This window comes from Corvus kubaryi, unplaced genomic scaffold (genome assembly GCF_017639235.1).
Source record: "Corvus kubaryi isolate FWS band 111438036 unplaced genomic scaffold, C.kubaryi_AGA036_p1.0 37300, whole genome shotgun sequence".
Lineage (NCBI taxonomy): Eukaryota > Metazoa > Chordata > Aves > Passeriformes > Corvidae > Corvus > Corvus kubaryi.
In genome coordinates this window covers 14920687-14939651 of record NW_024581093.1, presented here as the reverse complement: position 1 = coordinate 14939651, position 18965 = coordinate 14920687, and the positions used below count along the sequence as shown (strand labels likewise).

The window sequence follows — 18965 nt, the reverse complement described above, 5'->3', positions numbered from 1 at the left end:
CTTGGACTAGCAGCTGTAGAGCTCTTGGCTTGGTCCAGTAGTAATGGAGACTTAATACAGTCACTGCTAATTCTAAGATGTCTTTAGTGAACTGAATTTCAAGATAAAAATGTATTTCTTAAAACCCTTTTTTTTTTAGTTACACAAAATGTAATGTAAAATTTACGTGCCCTAAGCATTGCTGTTTGCAGGTCGCCCATGCATGCCCTGAGCCCTAAGACTTCACTGGAGGGCCTCTCTCTCAAAAACGAGGCATTGTACATTTTGGGAAAAGTGAAACTGTCCAACTCCTGGGAAGTGACAGACCTAAGGAAAGTCAGTGCCCCTGCAAAGTTTTGGGTATCAGTTAAATGTTGTCATCCTTGTCATTTCTTATGTTCTTTAAAGCAAAAGATGAAACAAAATTCATGAGCTGGCACAAATCTGAGCTAAAAGGATTTGGAATGTTTGAGAGTGAGTGAACACTGACGTTGTGATTAGGCAGCAGGAAGTCATTTAAAATTCATTTCACTGTACTTGGAGAACTTCCTAGCTGCTTTGTCAACAATAACACTTGATTTTTTAATTTAGCCTGTGGGCAGCTGATGCCAGGAGGTAGCTGTGTACTCTCCCTGAGAGACTCACAAGTGTATGTCAAATCTGACTTGTCTACATACACAGATCTGTTAGGACATGGAACCTTTGGACTCTGTAAAGAAGGACTTGTTTTTTATGCCAGGTCCGTTACCTCTTGGAGTGGATGGAAGAAGACTTGGAAGATGAGGATGATACAGCCAGTGCATCAAAACCAGAATTCTGCCATCCATTGTGCCAGTGCTCAAAATGTGGGCCAGCACAAAAGGTTGGAATATTCTTTTTGTAAAAAGAATAATTTATATTCTTGTACTGTAAGTTTCAGCTCCAGGGAAGTAGCATTCATATTGCCCAGCACCTCTGTCTCTCTGTCTAAAAAGCAATTAACCATATACAGATTTTCACACTTCATCTGATGTTATGAAATAGCTCTTATTTTAATTGAATGGTTGAAAATTTTGGATACGGGAACAGTGTTCATGGACTTGCTCAATGTCTAATGGAGTGAGAAAGCTTCATAGTTTGCCTTTAGGATATGTGGAGTGCTGTCAGGAAGGTTTGGACAACTTTGAATAAACATCCTTTTCCAAGGCTCTGGTTCTCTTTTGTAGTTTACACTGCTACCTGGCACAGCACATCTTCTTACCTGTTAGTAATCAGTTTAGCAAGGAATACCTGCTAATCCCATAATCCATGTAATGCTGATAAAATCTTTTTTTTAATTGCACGGCATCATTTCTACAAGCCATATCTAAAGTCTCTTCTGAGATTGTAATTACAAAGACTTTCTTTTTAGTTGCAAAGATTTCCTTCCCCGTAATTTACCACACTCTGTAGAATAGAACAGGGCTTTACAATACACTTTTTATCTTTTTTTTAATCTCTCTTTTTTAAAAAAAAAAAAAAACCAGGAACAATCCCAGCTTTTTGGAAGTAGAAATTCCATTACTTGCCTTCCAGGAGGTGTCTGAAGGTGTACATGGCTGGATAAGTCATTGCAGAATAAACCAAAGTACAGATTTTCAGTTTATTGGCTGCTTTGGGGTTAAGAGCACTGTGAGATGGCTTAACTTCTAAATTCCCTACTGCCACCGTGTGTTTATTTTGTGCAGGCTTAGAGTGTGCTGTTGTCCTTAAATGCATCACATTGAAACCGTGCTTTGTTCTCTGGTAAGAGGTGTCCCTGTGCCTTCAGGGCAGAGATCATGTGCTAAAGATGCCAGAGCTCGAGTCCCTAAAGCTCGTTTTATTGCTAACAGGGGAGGGAATGGCATCTGCTGTGGAATTTACTTGCCTGCTGAATGCAAAGAGAAAGGAACTTATTAATTAATCCTACCCCTTGTATTAGGCAGGCACACACTGAAAACACAGAATTAAAGGTTGTCCACCATTGTAAATGTCAGGCACCCACAGTTTGCAAGAGGAGTGAAAGAGGATGTTCTGTACTGCTGTGTAAATTGTCCTCCAGGTCTTTTCCTTAGCTTGACTCCCCAGGGGGAGTCTGTTTTCTGGGTCACTATTGCTTCCAGATGAATTAAATTAATTTTCGTTTGTATTCTTATTACCTAAAGCTTCATGTAGCATTAAAAGGTGTTTAATGTCCATCTCAAAGAGTGTAAATGTCTGTATAAAAGAAAGTAACTCATTAACACTGACTCGTGTCCAGTGTGAGCATCCTAACAGCTGTATAAAAACTTTGTTTTGCATTTGTCTCAACCTGTGCTGCTTTAGCCTCTTTTTAATATCATGAATAATTTGCCTGGAATTTCTCTCTATGAAGTTATCGTGTTGGAAGAAAAGAGAGAATAATAAAAGTCTTTTTTCTGTTGAAAAATACTACCAAGCTGCTCTGCTTTACTGATTTTTTCTGAAGGCCTCAGATTAGGCTCTGTAGCAGAAGTTACTGTAATGCCCATCTGCCTGTTTTGTATAAACTTCACAGGTATTTGGCTATTTCTTTGGTTAAAACAAAACACGATTATTTTTATAGTTTTATTATGTGTTTTCCTCAACAGAAATTTTCCAGGATCTGTGCCAGTGGCCTGGAGGTGAACGTTTCGAACCAGGATGGTTTCACCCCGCTGCACATGGCTGCTCTGCACGGGCACTGCGAGCTGGCGGCGCTGCTGCTGAGGCACGGCGGCAGCGCCAGTGCCAAGAACGCCAAACTCGCAGCTCCTCTCCACCTGGCCTGCCAGAAGGGGCACTCCCAGGTAACCCTGCCTTCTGCACAAAGCTCTCTATCTTATGCCCACCAGTGGAAAGCTGTTTGGGGAAATTATCAACCAGACTAAAGCAGTAACAGAGAAAATGAGTTTGGCGGTTTTGGTTTTTGTTTTCACTGTCTAAAATCTCCAGATGGAAAGGGGAACTTCCAGCTGAACTTGTTTCAGTAGACACCTTTTCTTTATAAATTACTTAAAATACTGGTTTAATGCAAGTGCTGCAAAACCCTTCTGTCGTACTTCCAATGCTTGAAAAATCCCTTGTGCAGCTGAATCTTCTGTGTATGTTCCTCTGTACCTTTTTCTCCGGGTTATGTTTCTGTCTTGTATCTTCAGTAGCCACAGTATTAAATAGTTACTGTATTTTCAACTCATTTAATTGGATCGTGTGCCAGGCGGAGCTTTGAGGTAGCAGATAACTCGTCCCTCACTGCAAGTCAGGGAAGCAAAAGGAGTGAAGGAGAAGCATGAGCCCATGAGGGGAGGGTGTCAATACAGGAGGGAGAGTAATTGAGAGGGGAAAATAATTATGAAAAAGCAGGGGCAGAGAGGCAGATGGGAAGATGCAGAAAAGTGAAAAATCAAGGTTTTAAAAATAAGGAGCTGAGGACTGCAGGAGGGAAAAAAAAGAGAATTCTGAAAATGATGGGAAGATAAAGCACTAGGGAAGCAAGAAAAGCCAAGAATACAACTCACAGCTGTAGGTTAATAAAGATTAGTTCATGGGATAATTACAGTATAAAGAACTCCTTCCAAGTGTTGTGATGAGTTTGGAAGAGGGTGCTGCTGCTGTGGTGGTTTGGTTTTGATGTTTTGTTAAGTTACTGGTAATATTTGTTTTTCACATACCTCGAGTTTTATTTTCTGGCCTTTCTTGCAGTTGCTTTTCTTTTTAAAAGTTAATGTTAAAGTATGAAAATTAGTCTCATAGTAAGAGTAAAGCTGTTACTTCTTTCAATAGGTGGTAAAGTGTCTGATGGATTACAATGCTAAACAAAATAAAAAGGATATATATGGAAATACTCCCTTAATTTATGCATGCTCGAATGGTCACTATGAGACTGCTGCCCTGTTGTTGCAGGTAAGATTACTGAAGACAGAATCTTCAACTGGTGTTTTTCATGTGGTATCTGTACTTACCCAGTCCTCAGGATCAGTATTTTTAGTTAAGCTTTTCTCTGTCAAAGCTACTTGGGGAAAAAAATAAGAGTTTTTGTTGACTTACTCTTTTCAATCCCATCTCTTCACAGATTTTAATTTGATAAATATTACCTTACTATTGTACACGTAGCTGTTTTTATGGAACTTTTATGTGGCAGGTGTTAGGTTTTATTGCTTAGGATTCTATCACATAGGGTTGGAGTTTTTTTAAATATCTCTTAAGCTTGGAATGTATAATAGATATATGCAGAAATGAAATGAGCTGATCCATGAAACTGTAGCTTTGAGGTGGGGGAATCGTGCCCTGGTGCGTTCTTGTTGCTCTCTTGGTGCAGATGCCTCTGTCCACGCGCAGCTCCAGGGCTGCTGCACCGCTCTGGTCCGTACTGCCCTTCTGACTCTGATTTCACTTTGCTGTGCAGCACGGAGCCTCTGTGAACCTCTCCAATGCCAAGGGCAACACAGCCCTGCACGAGGCCGTGGTGGGCAGGAACGAGGCGCTGGTGGCGTTGCTGCTGCAGAACGGGGCCCTGCGGCACCTGCGCAACGAGCGGAGCTGCACCCCCGCGGACTGCGCCGAGCCCGTGAGTGCTGCACGAGCCTGGCCAGGGCACAGGGCAGGACAGCAAACAAACACAGCTGCTGTCACAACGGGCTGTGACACACTGAGCTGCATTCAGCAGTTATGTGGGATATAAAGACTAAGATGCCTGTTCGTTGTACAGTGTACAGGTGATGCCTATGGCCTGTGAAAATGGTTGTGTTTCTAAAATAAGTTATCCTAGACAAAAGAGATGAGTCTGGAAAGAGTGAAAGCACAGACCTAAATAAAATTAACGTTAAAATCTCTGTAATGGCAGAGAGTGCAGAAGCACTGTTGGATGTAGGCAAATGAACACCTTGCACTAATCTGTTGCACTGGCAGCAACGTGCCTTGTTCCAGCCACCGTCTTCTGCCCTTCAAGCCTTTTGATTCCTTTTGTCTTGCAATGGATAATTCTGACCTTCCCCCTTTTTAATAGCAATAATATTATATGTAATATTAAATTATACAGAATTATTTCACTCTTTAAAGGATTTGACACATGGCCCCTATCTTACTGTGCTTAAATAGCCTTTGAGATGTAGCTCAATGACCACAAAATTCTGTACTGAATCAATCTTAGTATGTTACCATTTAAACTGAAATTAGCTTAACCATAAATAATACAGCTTAAAATAAGAGGTCAAGACTCCAGCATCATCACTGCATTACAGTGTGACTTGTGGAACACTGATTTTTGTCCCTACTCAGAATGATATGATTTAAAGGGTATTTTTTATGAGATATTTTTGTATTGATTTGTGGAAGCATTAATTAACACACTCTGCACAGACTAAAATACTAAATTGTACTGCTGTTTTTCTTTTTCTTTAATAATGGTGAAAATGGAAACTCTTAAAATCAAGAATTCAAGCATCATGAAGTTGCTGGAAGCAGCACCAAGCTGTGTCCCCACAACAGCAGAGGGAGAGAAGGAGAGCGAGCAGCACGTTACTGTCAAGATAAGGAGAAAAGGTACCTGTCATGTTTCCACTGGTATGAATAAAAAGGGATTTAGGAATTCATGTGCTACTGTATTTTATGTAATTGATTTACATTTATCATAGACAGTCAATTATTTTTCGTATTTATGATAGGTAACACCTAAACACCTGAAACACTGTAAGTAAATGCAGCAGACTTTGTATTATACTCGTGGCATTGCTTCAGACTTAGTTTTCACTTATTTTGGGGTATATGTATAAATTTTACATACAAAAACAAAGTTTAAAAACATGCCACATTTGAGATGATATAGTTAACCATATAATAGCTGTGCATTTCAGAGCAAAGCAAAACAGATTTAAATGACTGTTGGGCATCATATACATTGCCCTAAAACTGGTCAGAGAGTGACTCTTCATTAGTTACTGTCTCTCGTATTTTGGGGCGGAAATGAGAGCTACAGAGGTGACTGAACCTTCCAGCACATTTTGCAGAAGACTTTGAGCAACTGGCAGGAGGTGGCACAGTGCCAGCTGGGAGGTGCAGTGACAGCACAGCTGGGCTGCAGCAGGGCCCCAGTGCCTTGGGAAGGATGAGTAACCATCATTTTGATACCTTTTATCTTGCAGTATTAACTCTGACCTTCCCCTTTATTAATAGCAGTAACATTATATGTTACATTGAATGATTTAACTCCTTAAAGGATTTGACACATGGTCTCTATCTTAATGTGCTTAAGTAGCCTCTGAGATGTAGCTTAATGACCTCCTCAGCTTCTGATCTGCCTTATCCACTACTCCCATTGTGCTGGCTCGGAAGTTTTTCAGGTGAATTTTCAAGTTCACTACCCTGGGGTGAGGGATGTAACAAAAGCTGTGCCCCCAGAGCTGCACAGCTCAGCAAAGGACCTGCTGCCACCAGGACTGTAGAAAGAAAACAGGGAGGCTGCAAAGCAGGAATTAGGGAAGATGAGGAGCAGAAGTGCCCATTTCAGCATCCATGAGTTTTCAAAGTAACTCTTACCTTCTTCCCTTGGAAAGATTGTGAATGGTTAATAGAAACCTGCAATTAATCACAGCATGCTTATGCCTAAAATTGAGAATAGTTCTTTCAAATATTATGAATAGTTCTAAAAGAGCAATAGAAGATATGAGTAAGGAACACTAATGAAGAGGTGGTTTAGCATCGGTGTGTTAATTCAGGTTGGTAAAATTTGGAATTCAGGGCCTCAAAGTCCAGAATTACAGTCTCTTCAGAAGCTTGGCCAGTGCTCATCTGAGGATGAATGTTTACTCCTGCAACTTAAAAATTTGTAAAATTTCCAAAGACAAATCACCACTCTAATTCAAGTTAGCATGGTTACAGTTTTAGTGTAAAATTTAAAATCTGAACTGTTTTTTTTTTTTTTAATTCCTAAGTGTGACTCAGTTGTAATTTTAGGTGCCTGTTCTTTTAAACCCCCAGTGCATTCCAAGCCCTGTGAGGAAGCCGATGATCCCATACGCAGACAACTTCAACTGGTCCAATCAATTAACAGATTTAACAAGTAAGCAGGGAAGCTTGCTCAGAGTATGTTGTTTCCCATAAGCAAAGGAGAAGTCCAGCTGCTAATAAAGCCCCGAAGTGGGTCAGTGGTGGTTACACATGACGTGGTGGTGTGACAGGGGATGTTAATCCTGCAGGGCTGGCACAGTCACATCCCCAGGCAGATGTTCTGGGCACGACAAGCTCACTGGAGTTGGGAGGGAGCGCTTGAAAATGTATCTAAAACTGGGATTGCACTAATACTTGGTGTACCATCATTTAAGTGTTTCACAGCCTGACTGCTTAAAAATACTGCAGTGGTGTTCACTCACTGGTTGGGTTTTGCTTATTGTCTTTTTAAACCTTAATGGATTTTCCATGGTGAAATACAGGGAATATGAGCAGGCTGTAATTCTGGGAAGGTGTGGTCAGGGAGCTGCCTGTCTCTGGTGAGATAGTTCCACCTTGTGGAGCTTCTGAGAGAGAGGCTTTTATAAAAGGCTTATGTCAAGACATTTAATTTCTTTGATCTCTTTAAAATCTTCTTCAGAGAAAAACACTTAAGGAGAACAATAACAAGAGATAAAAGTGTCCCTAATTTTGACTATCACTTACTGCACCAGGTAAGTGGAAATACTTGCTTGGATTATTCTTACATTACAGCAAATATGTTTGTTTGCTCTGCTGTTGCTCTGGGTACATGTAAGAGGAAAGCTTACTAGTGGTGGTCATTGAATCACAAAAGTTCTGACCTGTTTGCCAAGTTGTTCATTTCATCGTTGTTCAAACTTCAGTGGTGCTTCTATGACACCTCTTAAACACTTCATTCTTACTTTTAAACATCTTAAGCTTCTTACCGCAGGCTTCATCTCTGTCTTGTTTTCTGTGTCCTGTCCAGCAAAACCTAGAACTGAAAAACTCTGCAGCTTCTTGGGGCTGTAGCCAAACAGGGCTGCTTTGGTAAGAGAGACGTTTTTCAGTAGTTTGAACTTAGGGTTTGCTTTAAGTCTGCTTGTAAAAGGAGACTGTTGGCAAGGGTGCCAGCAAACTGCATGTTGCATTGTCAGCTGTGACACAAACATAAGTGATAGATTCACCTCTGCTTGGGGTGCAGTGACATCCCACACCAACTGCTGGATGCTGCTTTCCCCCAGAACTTGTGCTCCTTCTGCCTCCTTTACAGTGGCTTTGACTCTCATTGCACCTTCTGCTGAGTCATTTCGAAACACTAAATCAAGAGAAAAACTGACCTGTCCAAAACAAAACAGTTTTTACCAGGTTAGTCCAGCAGCTGCCCATCATTAGACTGACAGCCTTGGTAATGCTGACTCTGCTGCTTACGTCCATCTAGAAAATGGGATACTCTTCCTAGAGCCCTTAGGAGACTGAGTATTTGCCAGAAGCCTTGAGAACACTAAATTGATGCCATAAAGCTGTAAGATTTTATTAATTTTTTCTAAATGATGATATTTCACTACTTAAAGTCAGGATTTAGATTTTATAACTGTGGCTCACTGAAAGCAGTATGTCACTTCAGTACACAGGTGTCAGAAATCTAATATGTGACCCAGATAACAGAGCACTCCAACTGTGTGCTGTGGTTGTGAGTTCATACAGCTGTGGCTGAGCAAATTCATGAGTCCGTACAGCTCTGAATTGTCAGTGAATTTAAATGTGCATAATCTCTGTCTGCAGCTTTTTCAAGATTGTTGCCATTATTTCAGTAAAAAAGCTACTTTCTCGTTTAGTCCTTGTCTTAGAAGATCTGTCATTAGCATGCTTGGATTCTCTTTATTTCTCCTGGTCATTTTAACATTTGCAGAGTGGCCAGTAATCAAGGACAGCCACCCACTCTGTACAGGAAAAGTAGGAGCAGGTGTGCAAATGGAAGATATGAATCGTTGGAGTGACCAAAAGGAGGCACTAAGCAGGGTGAGGAGGGTGGGTGTCTCTTCCCTGACAGGTAACCTCTGGAGGCAGGGAATACTGCCTTTGCCTTCAACAGTGCCTGGGTGACCCTGTCTGTTACTACTTCCACTTTTCTTAATAGTAAAAGAAATGGCTGTTAATTTCAAGTGCATTGAGACTTGCATTACAAAAGGTATTTATAAGAGTTGGGGTGATAGCACAGTGAGGTGAAAATAAGTTTTGGAATGTCTGTTATGTTTTCAGGTCTGGTACTGAGGTGTGTGTAGCCTGGGGCAGGTTGGCCTCTTGTTTTCTCATATGTAGCCTAAATATAACTACTCTCTTACAAAGTATGCTATTTTTAATCTTGGCTGTGTTCTCAGTGTAAAGAATACCATGAAATTAATGTGATAATAATGTTGAAGAAACACCATATTAATTTTCCTTTTAATGAAGTAGATAATGCTTTTAACTTACCATTTCTCTCTCCTCACAGATGGCTATTAAAAGCTTTGATAAAAGCAAATTAAAATCTGTTGGAATGCTGGACCAGAGCACAGTTCAGGTGACTGACACGGGGTGCAGTGGTGAGTTTGTGGAAGATGAGGAGACGACAGCTCCTCACAGGAGTAAATTAATGCAGCGCAGACACACGGTCAATGTGGCACTGCCAGCAGAGGAGGGCAGGGACAGTGGCTCATCCAGCCCTGCAGACCCAGGTATTCTACAGTCACAGGACTGTGATGACTCCGTTTCAGATCACTGACAGGGGAGCACGGATTTGAAGCCCAAAGCTGAGGAAGTTGATGGTGTGAATTTCAATAGCCCTTCACTGTGTCAGATGTCAGTGACATTGATGCACCTGGGTTCAGAGCAGACACAGGCCAGCTCTGCAGCACAGCTGGAATGTTCTGGCACCTTGGAGACTGACTCCTCCGTTCATGTTGGAGGTGACCACGCAGCCAGATCATTCTTGATCTCACAAACAGGGATGTAATGAGATGAAGACAGCAAAATTACTTTCCTATTCTATTTAGCACTTACTAAAAAGTTCTATGTAACAGTAAACCAAATGAAACCCTGTATTGTATTTTTCATCTGCCCACTTTGTTTTAAAAGTCTTTGAATAATTTTTGCATTTTCAGTTTTTATCACTACATTCAGAAAATTAAATATATTTATATATATAAAAAGATATATTGGATAACAAGGTATTTATTGCCAGAGGTAACTGAAATATCTCTATTTTTATTGTAATGTTACAAACCATTATAATATATATTTCTGTATATTTCAGTAGCTGGGCAAACAATAGTCTATAACCTCTGCATTATTAATGTCAAGGGGTGTAATCCTAGCTAATCTCTTAGCAATGCTCCCCTGTACTGGAGCTGCAAGATCAAGTTCTTACAGGGGAGCCAAGATACTGGGGAAAAAGTAGAGCCTTTGACAGTGCTATACTTTGGACTTGCTGTTCACAGCCTAATAAAAAAGCAGAAGCAATCATGTCCAAGGGCACACAAAATTGTTTTTCCCCTTCTCTAAAGCAAGTAATGCAACAATGCACAAGTACTCATGATTCTGAACCTGGGCAACATCCACAGACAAAACTGCTTAGGAGCCTGCTCTGGACTGCTCTTAAAAGGGTGAAATTCCCATTATGAAAAGTACTTCTCACATCAGTGAGCACTGGCTGGAATAGGCCAAATCCTACCCCATTCCCTGGGCTGCTCACTGAAGAACTGAAAGCTCACAGGGAGCTACAAAGTGGCTGCTTCGGTTTGAAGTTCATTTTCTACTGTTTGGTTATGGGAGGAGAAGGTGTAAATAGCACAAACCAGGTTTTGCAGTGCAGTATTTTTTTATTCTTGGCTCATCACATCCAGCTTGCATTTTATTTCATGAACTATTTGTATAGATAATTCTTTAACTGTGGTATTAGTAAACTGCCTGGCAGAATACAAAGCTGGAAGACAAAGTGGTGGGTTTTTCAGATAGCTTTTTAATCTAAGAGGTAAAATGTCAAATGACATTTGGATTTGAGGGTAATGTGTTTATTTTTCTAATAATTTATGAGTTCATCTGATTTTCTGATGTGCCTTGGATTTGTGCCAAATGATGGAAAGAAAAAAACTAGTAAAAGAACTCTTGAAAATACTGTTTTCTTTGAGTGCTTTTGTCCAAGCATTGAGTCAATTACACAGATTTCCTTGCTTGGTTTTGTAGGCATTTGAAGACTTTACCTTGTGTTTACTCTTGGACTTTCCTTCTTCCTACATTTACAGATAACTTTATTAAGTTGTGTGGTTTTAGATTTATCCACAGAGGTGTACAAAATAGAATTGTTAGTGAAACTGAGCATTTTCACATAACCTCCTTTTCTAGCTCTATATTCACATTTTAGAAAAAAGGATGTTGAGCTATTACAAGTCAAAAGACACAAAAGGAAAGAGATAAAACAGGTTTTTCCTTCTTGTGGCACTATAAAGGTGATCCAGAATAATTCACTGGTCCTCACCTGTAGCAAGAATAACCCAGATATTAAAGTTTAAGATAAAGTAGACTTCCACAGATCTGATTTCCAAACGACAGAGTGAGAATTTTGCTTGTGTTTTAATTGTAGCATGCATTTAACTAAATTATTCTTCAGATTTCTCAACTATATGGATGAGAAAAATCAGTTCACCACACTGGCTTCAAACTCAACAAGGATGATTAGTCTGAAGAAATTTGGCACACTCAGGGTATTACTAAAGTTAAGACATCCTAACTACATACACAAGAGAAGCAAAATGCCCAGTCTAGACCAAATGAAACAAAAATAACAACTGTTTAATATTTTTAACTCCATTCAGGCAAGATGAAAAACACACCCACTGGTGCTCACTTGAAACAACTTTATTCTGTTGCAAAAACACTGCAGTTGGAATCGTACATGATCCTGTTAAATTATGTCAGATAAGGGGGTTGTGGTGGGAGAGTGTTTATCAGCACATTACAGTATGCATCCTACTGATTTCCATAACCATATTCTTGAATAAATGTTCAGTTTTACTTTACGCATGCAGGAGTTGCAGAGTTTAGGAAAATGGTCTTTTTTTTTTCCAGGTAAGAAACACTCCAGCCATTTGATAAAAGTGGAGGTAGTTGTAAGAATACACAATACCAAGTGTCTGAACAGTGCTGTGTATTACACAGTAGTTAACTTGCTTGCTTTGAGAGAGCTCAGGAACTCACAGGGTAACATTTCTTTACACAGACTGCAGGATAGGAACCCCCTGGTCCAAACACTATTTTGATACTTTCATTTTTAAGTTTCCAGTAAGGACTTGAGAGCCAGTGAATGACTGGACAGGCATCCTTCAGGGGCTCAGGGAATCTTCTTTCTAACACTTCTGTGACAGAGCCTGGAGGCAAGACTTTAAACTCTCGGTGGCTGTTCCCTGCTTCTCACTTGGCTCCTCCTGTGTTTTATCTCCAATAGCAGCAAGTTAAGTGTGTGCAGTGGCTGAAAGCAGAGCTTACAGTGACTAAGGGGCAACAAAACATTCATGCTAATGAAGCCATGGGGAACCCCACACTGCTCAGGCCTCTTATACTACAAAAATTTAAGTTATAAAATCCCCCTTCTCAGATTTATTTTACAAGTTTGTTGGCCTTTTATAATAATAAAAAAAAAAGTCAAGAAGCGTAAACATTTTCAGATCTTGCATTCTGCCTGCTAACAGCATTTTCCCAGGCTTGTGTTTGGCAGCCTTACAGTAGTATTAATAATCATCCTCTTCATCAGAATCCAGTACTTTCCTTCTGTTGAACTAAAATGAAATACATAAAGTGAAAATTGAAGGGTCATGGTAAATCCGGGCTGGCACAAACCTTTCCCACTCCCTGCAGTGGTGATGAAGGCACTGCCTGGGGAGAACATCTACCCCCATTCCTCAGCTTCCACCCCAGGCCCTGCCTGGCCCAGGGGGACAGGACAGAGCTGGGCCAGGCTCTGTCACACACCACACTGGCCCCAGGGCAACTGCTGCACATGTTCCTGTCCGTAGGACTGCTCTGACGGAATCCCAGCACTCACCAGGGCAGGGGAAGAGGTGCAAATACAAAGTTCCACCCTGAACTGGTCCCATCGTATGTGCAATTCTGCTGCTCTACTTTGTAACAACATTACATTTAGGAAAGAAAACTTACCTTCACTGTTGTTTTCTTTTCTGTTTGCTGACTCACTTTTTCAAGTATTTCTATCAAACCTTGTTCCGATACCTAGGAAAGCGAAACAAAACGTGGATAAACACACTCTGAGAGATGCTTAGTATCAAACAACTGAATCACAATTTCCCTTCTTACAAAAGGTCTTTGATGGAATTATATCATAGTCTTTAGAAGCTATTTACAGTTAATTTAATTTACATCTATTACAGACGTCTTTTTTTTAGAGTGAATTTGGTTTAAAAACAAATATATGTGAGAAAGAATTAGGAAATATACTCACCTTTCCAGCTAGCTGTCCAAATCTTGCCATCTGTATAAGATAATTCTCTACTGCTTTTGCTTTGTCTGGTTTCACAAGTGCTAAATTGCTTACTGCAACAAAAACAGGCTCTGTTCATTTGGGTTTAAAACATTCTCAAATACCTTCATTAGTAACTAAAAAGTGAGAAATGTCCCTATGAAACCGTCTTCTTTGTGCCAGGGTCGTGAAATAAATTGAAAAAGGCATTTTCATTGATGCCAAGTACAAGACAGTTCTATTTTACTTTTAAATATTTGCTCCTGATTAAACCATTTTGACTCTCAGTATAATTCCTTCTACTAATTTAAAAAAACCCCAAAACATTAACATAATTCAGATACCCATTAGCCTCTCCCTTTCAAGCTCTGATATCGCCATCTGAAAAGCTGCAAGTTTTATTTTCTCAGCAACAATAGTATTTTTCTAATCTGGCCTCTGTACAACACACCCTTTTGAGGAGTCCCTTAGATGAGTAATTTTTATTAGAAAGTTACTTGGATACTCACATCTTGCACGAGCTGCTTGATCAAGAACTTGAGCTAAAATAGTATTTCTTATCTCTGCTTCCCTGCAAGGAAAAGTGAACCACACATTGAAAGTGGGATTTCAAACACCTAAAATAACGTGCACAAAACAGCAAACTACAGAAGACTTGATTCATCAAAGTGGCTTCTTGAAGTCACTGCAAACCTTACATTTACATGGTATCTTTTACAGCATGTCCTGTCCTGGGCAGCTCTGTGTAGGCTGAAATTACACAGATGGCCACATCTTCCAAGAAATGAAGGTGCAGTTTGATACTTACACCTTCTCACTGCTCATGATTGTATTTGAAGAGACAACAGCTGTGCTACCCTTCAGATCCTGCATTTATACAAGTGGAATTCACCCTAAGGCAGTGGATGGTAGAGCAGGCACCAGGACTTGGCCATGCAATTCCAAAACCAAACCAAACCTCATTTATTATGTGTTTAGAATTTTTCACCAAGTCTCCATATATTTACAATATTTGACAATAAGCATCTGCAAAACTGGAGCTTTAGTTCATGAAACTTTAGTCAATACAAACTTGGATTGTGCAAAGTCAGCTCTTCAAACATTTGTTTTCAGTCTTTCCCTTAGCACAAATACTGAGCAGTATTCCCACACTAAGCTCCAACACAAATCATTTTGTTTCAGATTTTTAACCACAATAGATATCTCAGAAAAATCAAATCAACTAGGAAAGGCTCTTCCCACTGCAATAATAGCCCAACCCAACCCCAAACTCACCACTAACAAAAAGCACCAGTTTGGGAGTTCTGCCAGCCTTCAAGACTTGGATCATAAACTCCTACCAACCCTGAAGAGGCAAGGATTCTGCCTTCCAGAAGCAGGTGACAGTGGGAAGGATGATGCTTCCCCAGACCACCCTGTTGTATCACTACAGGTCACAAGGTTACTGAACTCAGGCAAGTCCCAAGTGAAAATGAGCTGCTGCTGCTTCCTCATCATGCCCTCCCACCCCAGCAGGCTCCAGGCAGTATAGTCATAGCATGGGAGCCACACCAGTAGCAAATTCTGTGATTCTGTGAAATCTTTGACATTTCAATTCCTTTGTTGGTGGTTTTCCCAGCAACAAAAAGAAAAAAGTGGGGCATCATTCCAAAGAAATTAAATACTAAAAAAACCCCAAAGAGTAAATAATTAAAAATCATTGGATGCAAGACCAAAATTCAATAGTCTCATTTATACCTCTGTTTTGCTTCCTGTTGCGACGGATCAGCAGAAGGATCCTGAAGGAGGAGATCAGAGTAAATATCACAATCCAGAATCATTCCACACAGGACAGTAAGTTAAAATATTCCAGCAGCGTCGATGGAAGCTAAACCTGCCTGCTAAACCCGCCTGACCACGGATGAGATCCTGGAAATGGGAATGTGCTGCCCTAGCAAATAAATATGCCTCACTCTGCTTTCCACACAACACAGTAATGCCAACAGTGGGGTGAGCGCTGCTCCTGGGTCTATCCACAGACTCCTGTGGCTTTGGACAGGAAGAGGCCTTCCCCTTAGGTCTGAGATAATGAACTTCCCCAAAGCCCAGAAAACTGACAAAAGCATTATAAACCCATTAGAGTAAGTTAAGGATAAGTAAAATGAAACTTAACACATTGTCAGCATGGCAGCTGAAATCACAGAATCATAGAATCATGGAATATTCTGAGTTGGAAGGAACCCACGAGGATCATCAAGTCTAACTCCTGAAGCCAATGAAAAGTTAATGAGAGGGGTTCTACAAGAGTTGGTTCCTGTATTAAACACTAGTACATATGACAAATAAAAGGGGGCAAACTTCCAAGTCACTATTAGTGATGGCTATTCAGAAGCAAGTAACAAAAAAAGGAAAAAACCTGAACTTTATATGGAATCAACACCTCAGATTTTACAGGTAACATTTAAAAGTGTGAAAGCAAGACAGAAAAACCATACAGGAAATGGGGCTGGTCGGAGGTAGAGAAGATCCTTCACAAGAACATGAAATTGACACTTCATATAAATCCATATAAACATCTCCAAGGGGTGTCAGAGGATGGTGTCCATCTCTTTTCAGTGGTGCCCAGCAACAGGACAAGGAGCAATGACCATTAAAGCACAAGTTTCACCTCAACATGAGGAAGAACTTTCCATGGAGAGTGGCAGAGCACTGGAGCAGCTGCCCAGGGAGAGCGTGGAGTCCCCATCTCTAGAGACATTCCAAACCCACCTGGACTCGTTCCTGCGTCACCTGCTTCAGGTGACCCTGCCCTGGTGAGGGGTTGGACTGGATAATTTCCAGAGGTTCCTTCCAGCCCTAACAAGTCTGCGATTTTGTGATTCAGCTCTAAAAACTGAGATGGCTGGAAAAGCTAGGAAGGTAATCGATGGAATAGTGAGGGGTCAGCGAGGGAACGCTCGTGTGCCGAGCCTCCCAGGGCAGCAGCAGGAGGAGCGGAGGCAGGTGGCGGCAAGGGACGGGGCTGCGCTCAGTGCCGTTTCCAGCCAAAGCTCCGGGCACGGCCGGACCTCTGCCCGCTTCCCCCCGGGCTCGGTCACGCAGAGGCCTCTCCTCTTTCCCCTCCAGTTCCCGAGGGGCGCCGAGAGCGGGTCGGGCGGAGGGTCGGGCGCTGCCTCACCCCGTGCCCGGCCCTGATCCCCCCGCTCCCCTCACCCCGTGCCCGGCCCTGATCCCCCCGCTCTCCTCACCCCGTGCCCGGCCCTGATCCCCCCGCTCCCCTCACCCCGTGCTCGGCCCTGATCCCCCCGCTCCCCTCACCCCGTGCCCGGCCCTGATCGCCCCGTTCCCCTCACCCCGTGCTCGGCCCTGATCCCCCCGCTCCCCTCACCCCGTGCTCGGCCCTGATCCCCCCGCTCCCCTCACCCCGTGCCCGGCCCTGATCCCCCCGCTCCCCTCACCCCGTGCCCGGCCCTGATCTCGCCCAGCCGCCGCTGCCGCAGCGCCTCCAGCTCCTCGTCCGCCATGGCTGAGGCCTCCCGCGCCAGGCGCTGCCAATCCACCGCCGAGCGCTACCCCGTCCCGCCGCGCCCGCGCCAGGCGAGGCCAATCTACCGCCGATCCCCGAACCCCCTCACAGGAGCAGGGGACACAGGGGCACGTCTGGGTGGGTTTGGGATGTCTCCAGAGAGGGAGACTCCACAGGGAAACTTCCTCCCTGGGCAGCTCTGCCACCCTCAGTGTAAAGAAGTTCTTCCTCATATTGGGGTTGAATTTGTGTTTTGGTTTACCGCTGTTGCTTGTCGCCCTGCCGCTGGGCCCCACTGAACAAAGCCTTGCGCCATCCTCGTGAAGGTACTGGTAGGGATTGATGAGATCCCCTCTCACTCTTCTCCAGGCCTAGGTCTCACAGTCCCTCCCCATCAGAGAGATGCTCCAGACCCCTCGTCATCTTTGTGATCTCTGCTGGACCCTCTCCAGCAGCTCCTTGTCTTTCCTGAGCTGCCCGTCTTTTGGGAGCTGCTGGCGTGAGGAGCCGGAGTGGGACGGGGTCAGCCCAGGAGCGCTGTGTGTGTGAGGGTACGGCGGGACGGGCGCGATCCCGCTGAGCTGATGGAACCCCGAGGCTTTGCCGTGTCCCTTTGTGCCAGTGACTGGTACAAATATCACCATGGACTGGTGGCCTGGGCCCTCCGATTTCCTCTAAAAAGCAGCCGTGGGGACATGATTTGGTCGATCTCCCAGGGGTGCAGCAGGGAGTGGCGCTGCCCCAAGCTCTGCTCGGCTGGGGCTCCCCAAAAGTGCCTCCCTGTGCTGAGCCCACCTACTCCCCAGTTCTTCCACAGTCGGGAATTGGGACTAAAAGACATCCTGCCCCTCACCCATGGCCCTGTCTCTGGAATCGAATAGAAAAAAAACCCCAAACTTCCCCCAAAACCTGACAAAGGTACTGGCCTTCATCAGACTGGATACAAAGTCACTCTAATAGCGTCATAATAGCAATGCGAGTATTACTGGCACACTCATTTAATAGCTTCAATCACGTTAAAAAAGTAACTTCGACATCTCAAATTTCAGCCTTCAGTGTTGGTCGGTTACACTTTCTTATTAAAGTCTGGAGGTTTTCCAGTCGTACTTTAAGATTTAATTTTACCGAAGAAACAACACCAAAAGGTGTTCTATCAGGATGAATAAGCTACAACTCCCTTAAAGCAGGGCTTACAAAGATATATTATCAAATATTTCTGGTCTAGTTTTAAAAACTAACAAAATGTGTCAAGTGCTAGTTCCTTTAACAACTCTTGCAGTGAATGCAGACAAAAATAGTGGAGTGGAGTTAATTTTCTTTAGATCTTTCCATGTCGCACCCTCCAGATGGATCATAGGAGCCTATCGGTCCTGCCTGAAAACCTTGCATCCAACCTCGTGTTCTGAGAAACATGTTCACACCAGTTGAAAATCAGGGCTATTTCGGGAGCACTTTTTTAGCGGCTCTGCAGGCAGGATTTGGTTTGTCCTTCCCCAGGGGCAGCAGAGGGAGCCCTCGTTCTACACAAGAGTATTCGGTGCTCATCATTAAACCAGAAAACAAAACAAAAAATTTGTTGGTTTGTTGGTGGTTTGTTTTTTGTTTTTTGGGGTTTTTTTTGCCGTGCAGTATGTTCTCCCAGATGAAGGTTTAATCTCTATCGTACATCTCTGCTGCTGTAAATTCATGCTCCATTATACCACCATATGCTTGGCTTCGCTCAGAGAAAGCTGCAGTAATCCTAATACTTCATCTCGCTTTATAGATATTTGTGTTGCGGGTTTCACTGCATATTGTTTGCTCACACACTTTAAGGTTATGTCTTAATAAGTTGTTTTGGATGAGTTTATTAGCAGGGAGCTGGCAGTTGATGAGTTTTTGTGTTTCGAGAAGGTGTCGTTGTAGTTATTGTCAATTACAATATGAGGCTCAGGAAGCAAAAAGGGAGAGTTTGGTTCATCAAAGAAATCTGGAGACAACAATGCTTTAGGTTGTATATCATTTGTGGCTCGTCAGCTGTCTGGTTTC

General features: G+C 42.6%; 2 protein-coding genes across 9 annotated transcripts in view; one reads left to right on the top strand and one right to left on the bottom strand.

Annotated features, from left to right (window-relative positions):
* The window catches only part of ANKRD27 (ankyrin repeat domain 27), a 55102-nt gene extending 44026 nt beyond the window's left edge, over positions 1–11076 (top strand). For 4 of the 8 annotated variants that reach the window (XM_042027620.1, XM_042027621.1, XM_042027623.1 and 1 more), the window contains exons 22-29: positions 719–841; positions 2589–2786; positions 3760–3879; positions 4382–4543; positions 5409–5517; positions 6952–7033; positions 7562–7634; positions 9416–11076. In XM_042027620.1, the coding sequence (XP_041883554.1) occupies positions 719–841; positions 2589–2786; positions 3760–3879; positions 4382–4543; positions 5409–5517; positions 6952–7033; positions 7562–7634; positions 9416–9685 (1137 nt within the window). In that variant the 3' untranslated portion in view covers positions 9686–11076. Of the gene's footprint in view, positions 1–718; positions 842–2588; positions 2787–3759; positions 3880–4381; positions 4544–5408; positions 5518–6951; positions 8953–9415 lie in introns of those variants that run through there. The other 4 variants (XR_006015971.1, XR_006015969.1, XR_006015970.1 and 1 more) reach the window with 4 other exon arrangements.
* A 726-nt stretch (positions 11077–11802) lies between these two features.
* Positions 11803–16975, bottom strand: PDCD5 (programmed cell death 5). Its single transcript, XM_042027630.1, has 6 exons — positions 16870–16975; positions 15170–15210; positions 13942–14003; positions 13415–13506; positions 13114–13185; positions 11803–12734 (listed from the first exon to the last, which is right to left on the bottom strand). The coding sequence occupies exons 1-6, from the start codon at positions 16933–16935 to the stop codon at positions 12687–12689; spliced, it is 381 nt and encodes a 126-aa protein (XP_041883564.1). The 5' UTR covers positions 16936–16975; the 3' UTR covers positions 11803–12686.
* Positions 16976–18965: the final 1990 nt, after the last annotated feature.

What these genes read in the sequence shown, in the direction of transcription:
- PDCD5 (XM_042027630.1), bottom strand. Translation starts at nt 16,935, where the DNA reads ATGGCGGACGAGGAGCTGGAGGCGCTGCGGCAGCGGCGGCTGGGCGAG. An exon ending in AGATCAGGGCCGGGCACGGG is followed by an intron (nt 15,211 to 16,869) that starts GTGAGGGGAGCG and finishes CTCCTCCTTCAG; the next exon opens with GATCCTTCTGCTGATCCGTC. An exon ending in TTGGACAGCTAGCTGGAAAG is followed by an intron (nt 13,186 to 13,414) that starts GTGAGTATATTT and finishes TCGCTTTCCTAG; the next exon opens with GTATCGGAACAAGGTTTGAT.